Source organism: Eschrichtius robustus, chromosome 20, assembly GCF_028021215.1.
Source record: "Eschrichtius robustus isolate mEscRob2 chromosome 20, mEscRob2.pri, whole genome shotgun sequence".
In the NCBI taxonomy this organism is placed as follows: domain Eukaryota; kingdom Metazoa; phylum Chordata; class Mammalia; order Artiodactyla; family Eschrichtiidae; genus Eschrichtius; species Eschrichtius robustus.
In genome coordinates, this window is record NC_090843.1 from 60,021,443 (window position 1) to 60,033,650 (window position 12,208).

At 49.1% G+C, this 12,208-nt stretch overlaps 1 protein-coding gene across 1 annotated transcript in view; it reads right to left on the reverse strand.

Moving 5' to 3' along the window:
• Positions 1-12,208, reverse strand: part of LOC137755587 (myosin-13-like) — a 57,372-nt gene that overhangs the window by 16,375 nt on the left and 28,789 nt on the right. Inside the window, 8 exon segments of the mRNA XM_068531788.1 lie at positions 3,426-3,474; positions 3,477-3,625; positions 3,959-4,155; positions 5,857-5,975; positions 6,062-6,188; positions 8,192-8,348; positions 8,434-8,487; positions 9,128-9,245. Coding sequence (XP_068387889.1) covers positions 3,426-3,474; positions 3,477-3,625; positions 3,959-4,155; positions 5,857-5,975; positions 6,062-6,188; positions 8,192-8,348; positions 8,434-8,487; positions 9,128-9,245 — 970 coding nt within the window.

The following is a 12,208-nucleotide window of genomic DNA, read 5'->3' on the forward strand; positions in this document are numbered from 1 at the left end:
ACGCACCTGTGATATGGAGACAGCTGGGGATGGTCACACACGTGTGATGGGGAGAGAGCTTGGGGTTGTCACATACCTATGATGTGGTGACAGCTGGTGGCTGTCACATACCTGTGATGTGCAAACAGCTGGGGGCTGTCACATACATGTGATGGGGAGAGAGCTGGGGGCTGTCACATACCTATGATGTGGTGACAGCTGGTGGCTGTCACATACCTGTGATGTGCAAACAGCTGGGGGCTGTCACATACATGTGATGGGGAGAGAGCTGGGGGCTGTCACATACCTATGATGTGGTGACAGCTGGTGGCTGTTACATACCTGTGATGTGGAGACAGCTGGGGCCTGTCACATACGTGAGATGAGGAGACAGCTGGGGGCTGTCACATACTTGTGATGGAGAGAGAGCTGGGGGCTGTCACACACCTGTGATGGGGAGAGAGATGGGGACTGTCACATACCTGTGATGGGGAGAGAGCTGGGGGCTTTCACTCACCTGTGATGGGGAGAGACCTGGGGACTGTTACTCACCTGTGATGGGGAGAGAGATGGGGGCTGTCACATACCTGTGATGGGGAGAGAGCTGGGGCTGTCACGCACCTGTGATATGGAGACAGCTGGGGACGGTCACACACCTGTGATTGGGAGAGAGTTGGGGGCTGTCAGGCAACTGTGATGCGGTGACAGCTGGGGGCTGGCAAATACCTCTGATGGGGAGAGAGCTGGGGGCTGTCACCTGTGATGGGGAGAGCGCTGGGGGCTGTCACACACCTGTGATGGGGAGAGAGATGGGGACTGTCAAACACCTGTGATGGGGAGAGAGCTGGGGCTCACACATACTTGTGATGCGGAGACAACTAGTGGCTGTCACATACCTGTGATGTGGAGATACTGGGGTCTGTCACATAACTGTGATGGGGAGAGCGTTGGGGGCTGTCACTCACCTTTAATAGCGAGAGAGCACTGGGGTTTCGCACACCTGTGATGGGAAGAGAGATGGGGACTGTCAAACACCTGTGATGGGGAGAGAGCTGGGGCTCACACATACCTGTGATGCGTAGACAGCTAGTGGTTGTCACATACCTGTGATGTGGAGACAATGGGGGCTTTCACATACCTGTGATGAGGAGAGAGTTGGGGGCTGTCAAGCTCCTGTGATGCGGAGACAGCTGGGGGCTGTCAGATACCTGTGATGGGGAGAGAGGTGGGGGCTGTCACTCACCTGTGATGGGGAGATAGCTGGGGGCTGTCACTCACCTGTGACGGGGAGAGAGCTGGGGGCTATCACTCACCTGAGATTGGGGAGACCTAGGGGCTGTCACATACCTGTGATGCAGAGAGAGATGGGGACTGTAAAACATCTCTGATGGGGAGAGAGCTGGAGGCTGTCACATACCTGTGATGCGGAGACAGCTGGGGGCTGTCACATACCTGTGATGGGGAGAGAGTTGGCGGCTGTCAGGCACCTGTAATGCGGAGAAAGGTGGGGGCGCTCACATACCTGTGATTGGGAGAGAGCTGGGTGCTATCACATACCTGTGATGGGGAGAGTGCTGGTGGCTGTCACACAAAAGTGATGTGGAGAGAGCTTGGGGCTATCACTCACCTGTGATGGGGAGAGAGCTGGGGGCTGTCACACACCTGTGATGGGGAGAGAGATGGGGACGGTGAAACACCTGTGATGGGGATAGAGCTGGGGGCTATCACATACCTGTGATGCGGAGACAGCTGGGGCTGTCACATACCTATGATGGGGAGAGGGTTGGGGGCTGTCAGGCACCTGTGATGTGGAGAGAGCTGGGGGCTGTCACATACCTGTGATGGGGAGAGCGCTGGGGGCTGTCACATACCTGTGATGTGGAGACAGGTGGGGGCTGTCCTATACCTGTGATGGGGAGAGAGTTGGGGGCTGTCAGGCACCTGTGATGCGGAGACAGCTGGGGGCTTTCACATACCTGTGATGGGGAGAGAGCTGGGGGCTGTCACTCACCTGTGATGCGGAGACAGCTGGGGGCTTTCACATACCTGTGATGGGGAGAGAGCTGGGGGCTGTCACTCACCTGTGATGCAAAGAAAGCTGGTGGCTGTTACATACCTGTGATGTGGAGACAGGTGGCGGCTGTCACATACCTGTGATGGGGAGACAGCTGGGGGCCGTCACTCACCTGTGATGAGGAGAGAGCTGGGGGCTGTCCCACACCTGTGATGGGGAGAGAGATGGGGACTGTCACATACCTGTGATGCTGAGACAGCTGGGGTCTGTCACATACCTGTGATGGGAAGAGAGGTGGGGCCTGTTACTCACCTGTGATGGGAAGAGAGATGGGGGCTGTCAATCACCTGTGATGGGGAGAGAGCTGGCGTCTGTCACTCACCTGTGATGGGGAGACAGCTGGGGCTGTCACGCACCTGTTATATGGAGAAAGCTGGGGACGGTCACACACCTGTGATGGGGAGAGTGTTGGGGGCTGGCAGGCAACTGTGATGCCGTGACAGCTGGGGGCTGTCAAATACCTCTGATGGGGAGAGAGCTGGGGGCTGTCACTCACCTGTGATGGGGAGAGAGCTGGGGGCTGTCACATACCTGTGATGGGGAGAGTGCTGGGGGCCGTCACGCACCTGTGATTGGGAGAGAGCTGAGGGCTGTCAGACACCTCTGATGGGGAGAGAGATGGGGACTGTCAAACACCTGTGATGGGGAGAGAGCTGGGGCTCACACATACGTGTGATGCGTAGACAGCTAGTGGTTGTCACATACCTGTGATGTAGAGACAATGGGGGCTGTCACATACCTGTGATGGGGAGAGAGTTGGGGTCTGTCAGGCTCCTGTAATACGGAGACAGCTGGGGGCTGTCACATACCTGTGATGGGGAGAGAGCTGGGGGCTGTCACTCACCTGTGATGTGGAGAGAGCTGGGGGCTGTCACACACCTGTGAAGGGGAGAGAGATGGGGGCTGTCACTCACCTGTGATGGTGAGAGAGCTGGCGGCTGTCACTCACCTGTGATGGGGAGAGAGATGGGGGCTATCACTCACCTGTGATGGGGAGAGAGCTGGGGGCTGTCACCCACCTGTGATATGGAGACAGCTGGGGACGGTCACACACCTGTGATGGGGAGAGAGCTTGGGGATGTCGCATACCTGCGATGTGGAGACAGCTGGGGGCTGTTACATACCTCTAATGGGGAGACAGCTGGGGGCTGTCACTCACCTGTGATGGGGAGAGAGCTGGGGCCTGTCACACACCTGTGATGGGGAGAGAGCTGGGGCCTGTCACACACCTGTGATGGGGAGAGAGATGGGGACTGTCACATACCTGTGATGCTGAGACAGCTGGGGGCTGTTATATATCTGTGATGGGGAGAATGCTGGGGGCCACCCCGAAGGTGTGCATCTCACACGTGTCTTGCATGGCGGCTACCGTCAATCGGTGGGAAGGACCTTATCGAAGTTCCTCCGCGTCTTGTGCAGCAGGCGTAGGCGGTGTTGGCCCGCTCCAAATCCAGCATCGGGTCATCCACCTCTCCCTGGAGCCTCTGCTTGGTTTTCTCCAAGGAAGCACACTTGGAGCTCACATCCTCTGTGTTTTCCTTTGCTTCTTGGAGCCTCTGGGCCAGTTTTTTCCTAAGAGAACCAGGTTTGTTGTTGTTGACAAAGGTGGACCATTTCAGAAGTAATTATCCGATCAGAAGGGAACTGAGCCATCTATGAAGGACTGGAACTTGATAAGACCTAGAGTTTGATGATTGGACAGTAAGTGTCACCTGAAGAATCCCCAAATGGGCAAAGCAGTCACCTAGGAGGCGCCATGGGCAAGTACCCTGGGAGAGGGGCAGGGAGAGCAGGTCTGCGTGTTTAAGAAAACTCACAGGCCTGGGGAGGAAGAGAAGGTCTGTCCTCTGTCCCTTCCCTTGTGTCTTAGGGTCGTCTCTCTTCCTGTAACCTGGGAGCCCCTGCTTGGCCTCCTCCAGCTCCCCTGTGTGCTGGATGGCGTCCGTCTCGTACTTGGTCCTCCACTGGGCCACCTCGCTGTTGGCCTTGGACAGCGCCCTCTGCAGCTCGGCCTTGGCTTCCTGCTCCTCCTCATACTGTCCCCGCAGCAGGTCACAGTCGTGGCGGGAGGACCGCAGGGCGTGGGCCAGGGCGCTCTTGGCCTGCGGAATCACAGTGGTGACAAATTGCAAAAATGTGTGGCCATTTTCCAAGTTAAGGTCTTTTTGTTTCAACCAGTGTTTCCCAACTTGAATCACTCCCTTGCTGCCTTCACAAACTTTGCTGTTAGCAGTATATCTCCTGTTTTATTTACTTCTTTTTTTAAAAAGTTGACTACTTTATTATATTTAAATATATTTATTTAAATGGAAAACCATTAACATTTGCCATAAACAGAAGATAACCATAATAAATGCAATGGAGGTAAGGCGGTGTTATCACCTCCTGGTGAAGTACTTTGCTGCTGTGCCTCTGTGTCTGAGGCCTACTCTCTGCGTCTTAATGAGGAAGATAACACCAGTGTTAGAGAGATGGTATCCAAAGTGAGACCTTTTCCTTATTTAATCAGAAGAATTGAAGTAGAATTGGAAAGGGAATAATTTTCTCACTACTTAATGCAGTGTTATGGAGTACTGTGACCATGAAAACCCCAAAAGCATCTTTTGGTGTCACCAGTGGGCTGTGTCCCCACCCGGGAACTCTGACATGAGCTATGCCGTTTCCACAGCTCTGCCACCTCTTCCCAAGCAGGAGGGGGACATGCCCAGAGGCCTCCATCACTCACTCCCACCTGGTCGGGAAGACAATGTAGCTCTCATTATAATGGTCACAAAATACTTTCTGGTCAACCCAGTGCAATAACTCATACATTTTTATCCTTTTAAAGACCCAAGTAAACAACAAAATTTTGCCCAGGAAGGAAAGCTTAGCTGCATCCTGGCCAGAGGACAGCCTTGCTCCTGTAATGGACCTTCTCAGGTTCTGGTTCTCTCCACTCCCCCTGCCTCCACCCAGTCTACCAAATACCCCTACCCTATAATAGGAAGATGGGAGACGAATATAGCACTTCTTTTTTGGAAGGGGCAGATGGAATGTGGTGGAATTCCAAGAGACTGCCCTGTAAGTTTTAGCTGGCACATGGTAACCTCAGAATTACACTCATGCAGTTTTGCGGACTTCTGGATTCCTATTCTAGTGCTCAAACACCCATCAACAGCATTTACTAAGCACCTACTGTGTGCACTGTTCTGTGTGCTGTACTTAACTGTTTACCGTGACAGTGGGGAAAAATAATTCTTGCCCTTTAGAAGTTTACAGATTAGTGGGAAGACATGAAATTATAAACATAAATATCTTGATATTGACGTCAAGAGGGTGATAATGGTGTTCATGTTTATGCACATGTCCCAAGGGTGCTCCAAATGTGGTCTTTTGGAGGAGAGGGGCTTAAATGTGGGTGTTGTAGCTGGTGATACACAAAAGAGTGATGAAGGAGAAAGAGGAGGGCATTTCAAGGGGCTGGGATGAATTGCTGGGCAGAGTGAAAGAATGCACAGAGGCAGAGATGCCCAAGCTAGTACAGTGATGGGGAGGGGATACCCCTGGCTGGGGAGGGGAGTTTACCAGCCCCTCCAGTGGGGAAGAGAGGAGCTCTGGGGATGGAGCACCCTGGGAGAGTTTTCTAGCTCTGAAGAAGGAGATCCAATGCCAAGGTCCTGTAACCTCCAAGAACAGGTTCCTTCTACTCCAAGGAAGAGAGGAGGAGCATCAGACTTCATGATGCAGCAGTGCCCCCAGTCGGCCTTGTGACTTCTCAGGTTCTACCTGACTCTGCCTTCCTAAACAGAGGCAACCATCCTTACCTTGGTTTCTTCTTCTCGCTGCCTCTTAAGCTCCTCCAGCTGCCGGGTGAGGGCCTGCTAGCTTTTGGTTAGCTGTGAAATCACAGCCTTCTTCTCTTCCACTCGGTGGCTCCGCTCCCCTGGCAAACAGATATGGCCCCGCGTCAGAGTTTGGACCACCCTCTCCCACGGCCCAGTGGGACCACCGGGCCCTGCCCATCCTCACCATTTTGGGTCTGCAGCCTCGCCTTCTGCATGTTCAGATCATGGATTAACTGTGTCTGTTGGTCATCCTTGGCCTTGATTTCATTAAATTGGTCTTCCACAGTCCGGCACATTCTTTCCACATTACTCTTTGAAAAGAAAAGAAAAAGCCCACATGAATGGGAAGAATGGGTCCCTGGTGCCCAGTATTGAACCGTTCGACAGTTTAGCTTCTCATTAGGTAAAATAAGAATAAAAATACAGAACACATAAAGGTCAGTTTAAAAAATTGGTCATTTCAGGTTTTCTTTATTTTTATGTGTGATTGCTGCTTAATCACCAATATCTTGGAACATCAGCTTTTGATAGATAAGTATTTACTGGTTTGTAAACAAACCTTTGAGAAGATGACACTCAAAGGAACCATGGGATCTTCTTACAGTATAGTAATTCTACTGATGTGAATAATATTACCTTCTGATATGCCTGTGTGCAAGCAATATATTCAGGTGATGGTGTTGAGCATTTTATTTAATTATTAAAAAGGAGATGGCATGGGGGGATTCACCCCACAGCCTCCAGGTGGCCTGTATTTTTTTTGAAGTTTGTTTAAAAACCTCATATATGTTGTAGACCTCTTCCTTCCTCCTCTCACCTCATATAACATAAAATAAATACATCAAGCATGTATTCGTCTTTAGACTGCCAAGTGTGATATGGCAGCAGGAGAGGAAGGGATATTAGATTCAAAGGAAACCCTCAAGGAGCTTAGGGTATCTTTGAGAAGAAGACATATGAACATGAAATAATTAAATCAGGGGAGTTGGACAAGGGATGTTGACTCACAAGGAGAAAGATCAAAGGCTACACCAACTTTAAACATATAAAGCAATATAAAGTGCCTCTGGCACTGGATTTAAAAATTGAAAACGGAAAGCAGACAGCAGTGGTGGTGACAGGGAGGTTGTAAAGAGGTGCTGTTGATAGGCACAGCATGTGGGTGATCCTGGGGTTTCTTGTAACTCAGCAACCTGGCCTGGCTTGGGGAGAGGGAGAGAGAGAGAGAGAGAGAGAATACAAACACAACTTCTTAGAGGGAGACAAAACCCAAGAAGGGCAGAAAAATGGGGAAATCAGAAAGAGAGAAAAAGGAGTTGCAGTCAGGGAGTGAGGAAGAAATCAAGAGAAATCATGGGCAGTGTGAACCCAGACCCTAAACAAGGACAGCAAGGGGTACCATGGAGGCCACTTTAATTCTCTGATCCAAATCTCCTGTTTCTTTTCTCCACAGACACCCGGACCTTTTGGGCAACCCTCTGCAGGAGGCCCACGGCCCCTCATCTGGGGTCACTGCTTTTTCCAGCCCAGCTGAGCCGCCCAAGTGCAGCCTTGAGCACCCAGGAATGAGGGTAGCTCTTGAATTCAGGAGCACAAGTTGCTGTCTGAGGAAGCCTTTCCTTGGAAGTTACATGCAGAGGTGGGTGGAGTTTAAGCTTCAGGGCCCTCTTTTGCATGGGCCCCAGATAATGCAGAAGGTTCTAGATGAGGATGGGAAGCTGGGTGCAAACAAGAATATATTTCTAGGTAGGCATTTCCGGCACATGGCCAGAAGAGTCCTCAGAAGACCATGACCTGAGTCTCCAAAGCACCAGTAACTTGTGGCTTATTTTTCTCATTCTAAGTAAATATTTACTTTCATGCTTCATTTTGTATTCATAATGTTGTGTACATTTTTCTTAAAGAGGCCCTCCTCTCCTGAATTTTATGTGCTTCAAGCGCCACAAAACCTGGATCCCCCCTGATGTCATGCATAATGTCACACTGGCTCTGCCTCCCCGGGACTAATATTGTGGGCTAAGAAGGTGGTGGGCCCAGCAAGGCTCCTTGGTGCAATCCATCCACGAGTTTAGTTCTAGAAAATGCCAGACGGATTGGAAGCTTTCGGGAAAGACTGTATGGGTGATGAGACCTTGAGTGGTAGCAGATCTTTGGATCAGGGTTTGGGTGACTTGAATGAATTTGGGGAACCAGGAGTAGGTGGGAGTGGGAGAGGGTTTCTGTTTGGAACATGCAGTGAGTTGGAGGCAGTGAACTACACACGCCCACTGGGCAGGTGGATGTACTGCGTAGCGTTTGCAGAAGCATCAGGTACCTTTGACTTGGAGATGGTCTCGATGTTACTGGCCAGGTCATCAGTCTCCATCTTCATCTCAACTCTTCTCCTTCTCCAGAGTGGTCTGGGAGCTGACCTTGGAATCACTTGGGGCCAGCCCAGCCCTCTGCATAGGGTCATCTCCCCAGCGAAAGAATCCCAGGTTAGGGTCGGGAATGGGCAGGGATAGTTAGGGAGTTTGGGATTGACATGTACACACTGCTGTATATAAAACAGATAACCAACAAGGACCTACTGTATAGCACAGGGAACTCTGCTCAATATTATGAAACAGCCTAAACAGGAAAAGAATTTGAAAAAGAATAGATACATGTATAACTGAATCACTTTGCTGTACACCTGAAACTAACACAACATTGTTAATCACCCATGCTCCAATATAAAATAAAAAGTTAAAAAAAATCATAACCGGGGCTTCGCTGGTGGTGCAGTGGTTGAGAGTCTGCCTGCCAATGCAGGGGACGCGGGTTCGAGCCCTGGTCTGGGGGGATCCCGCATGCCGCGGAGCGACTGGGCCCGTGAGCCACGATTGCTGAGCCTGTGTGTCTGGAGCCTGTGCTCCTCAACAAGAGAGGCCACGATAGTGAGAGGCCCACGCACCACGATGAAGAGTGGCCCCCACTTGCCGCGGCTGGAGGAAGCCCTCGCACAGAAACAAAGATCCAACACAGCCATAAATAAATAAAAAATAAAAATAAAAAAAAATGTAATTATAATTTACTTAAAAAAAAATCATAACCAAAAAAACGAATAAATAAAAGATCTCACTAAGGTTATTAAAAAAAAAAAAGTCAAGAATCCCAGGGAAACCCTGGGAGGCTTGTGAGCTCACCAAAACACCCAGCTCCAGGAGTGCCTGTGGGGAATGCAAAAGGTACCCTCAAAAGGAGAGAGCTGCAAAGACAGGTGACCTACCGCTGTTTGAAGTCAACATAGAGGATCCGGCTGGGGAAACCTTTCCTGAAAATCCGGATGCCCTCCAGGACCCCGTTATAGTGCAGCTGGTGCAGGACCAAGTGGTGGTCCATCACGCCTGGGGAGAGAATGGCCCGGGGCATGTTTGGCTTTTTCCTTGTTTCCTTTGGTTATCTGGGCACGATGAGACACCCCAACACGCCCAGACTTGAGTGGGAAGGTTTGAGGCCAGTTCCTTTCCAGAGGGATGGGGATGGAGGCTGGACCCTGCCTACAGTCTCACAGTAGAAATAATCTCAATGCCTTGGGGAGACTCTAGCACCCCATAACCATAGCACTAAAAACCAAAATATTAATCTTTGCCCTGTTCATGGCCCTTGACCGTGATGAAGATGGAATGGTTGTCTCCATCTAGAAATGCTTCTCATAATTATTATTATTCTTATGATAATAATAGTCATATTATTACTATAATTGACAGCCAACATTTACTGAGTGTTCACAATGTGTTTGGCCCTATTTTCTTTTGTTTTATTTTATTTTATTAGTTCCTTGGTGGCCTAATAAATAATCAGTTGTAAGAGTTTCATGGGAATACACAAAGAAGTCTTCTCTATCATGAGAGTATTGTGTTTGAGATCTATTGATCAGACTGACCATATAATTTATTATATTGCATGCACTCTTACATATTTTGGTCTACCTCATTAATCATGAACTGACAGAGTTTATTTAAATTCACCTGCAACCATTGTTGTAGTGCTATCTACCAGCATTTAAAAAACATTGAGGTGTGAGGGATTAACCAAGATGGCGGAGTAGAAGGACATGCTCTCACTCCCTCTTGCGAGAGCACCAGAATCACAACTGGCTGCTGGACAATCATCGACAGGAAGACACTGGACTTCACCAAGGAGGATACCCCATGTCCAAGGACAGAGGAGAAGCCACAGTGAGACGGTAGGAGGGGCGCAATCAGAGTAAAATCAAATCCCATAACTGCTGGGTGGGTGACTCACAGACTGGCGAACACTTATTCCACAGAAGTCCACCCACTGGAGTGAAGGTTCTGAGCCCCACGTCAGGCTTCCCAACCTGGGGGTCCAGCAATGGGAGGAGGAATTCATAGAGAATCAGACTTTGAAGCCTAGTAGGAATTGATTGCAGGACTTCGACAGGACTGTGGGAAACAGAGACCCCACTCTTGGAGGGCGCACACGGAAGAGTGTGCGCATTGGGACCCGGGGGAAGGAGCCGTGACCCCGGGGGAGACTGAACCAGATGTACCTGCTAGTGTTGGAGGGTCTCCTGCAGAGGCAGGGGCTGGCTCTGTTTCACCGTGGGGACAAGGACACTGGCAGCGGAGGTTCTAGGAAGTACTCCTTGGCGTGAGCCCTCCCAGAGTCTGTCATTAGCCCCACCAAAGAGCCCAGGTAGGCTCCAGTGTTGGGTTGCCTCAGGCAAAACAACCAACAGGGAGGGAACCCAGCCCCACCCATCAACAGTCAAGTGGATTAAAGTTTTACGGAGCTCTGACCGCCACAGCAACTGTCAGCTCTACCCACCACCAGAGCCTCCCATCAAGCCTCTTAGGTAGCCTCAACCACCAGAGGGCAGACAGCAGAAGCAAGAAAAACTACAATCCTGCAGCCTGTGGACCAAAAACCACAGTTACAGAAAGATAGACAAGATGAAAAGGCAGAGAGCTATATACCAGATGAAGGAACAAGAAAAAACCCCAGAAAAACAACTAAATGAAGTAGAGATAGGCAACCTTCCAGAAAAAGAATTCAGAATAATGATAGTGAAGATGATCCAGGACCTCGGAATAAGAATGGAGGCAAAGATTGAGAAGATGCAAGAAATGATTAACAAAGACCTAGAAGAATTAAAGAACAAACAAACAGAGATGGCCAATACAATAACTGAAATGAAAACTACACTAGAAGGAATCAATAGCAGAATAACTGAGGCAGAAGAACAGATAAGTGACCTGGAAGACAGAATGGTGGAACTCACTGCTGCGGAACAGACTAAAGAAAAAAGAATGAAAAGGAATGAAGACAGCCTACGAGACCTCTGGGACAACATTAAACGCAACAACATTCACATTATAGGGGTCCCAGAAGGAGAAGAGAGAGAGAAAGGACCAGAGAAAATATTTGAAGAGATTATAGTTGAAAACTTCCCTAACATGGGAAAGGAAATAGCCACCCAAGTCCAGGAAGCGCAGAGAGTCCCATACAGGATAAACCCAAGGAGAAACACGCCGAGACACATAGTAAGCAAAGTGGCAAAAATTAAAGACAAAGAAAAATTATTGAAAGCAGCAAGGGAAAAACGACAAATAACATACAAGGGAACTCCCATAAGGTTAACAGCTGATTTCTCAGCAGAAACTCTACAAGCCAGAAGGGAGTGGCATGATATGCTTAAAGTGATGAAAGGGAAGAACCTACAACCAAGATTACTCTACCCGGCAAGGATCTCATTTAGATTTGATGGAGAAATCAAAAGCGTTACAGACAAGCAAAAGCTAAGAGAATTCAGCACCATCAAACCAGCTCTACAACAAATGCTAAAGGAACTTCTCTAAGTGGGAAACACAAGAGAAGAAAAGGACCTACAAAAACAAACCCAAAACAATTAAGAAAATGGTCATAGGAACATACATATCGATAATTACCTTAAACGTGAATGGATTAAATGCTCCAACCAAAAGACACAGGCTTGCTGAATGGATACAAAAACAAGACCCATATATATGCTGTCTACAAGAGACCCACTTTAGACCTAGGGACACATACGGACTGAAAGTGAGGGGATGGAAAAAGATATTCCATGCAAATGGAAATCAAAAGAAAGCTGGAGTAGCTATACTCATATCAGATAAAATAGACTTTAAAATAAAGAATGTTACAAGAGACAAGGAAGGACACTACATAATGATCAAGGGAGCAATCCAAGAAGAAGATATAACAATTATAAATAGATATGCACCCAACATAGGAGCACCTCGATACATAACGCAACTGCTAACAGCTACAAAAGAGGAAATTGACAGTAACACAATAATAGTGG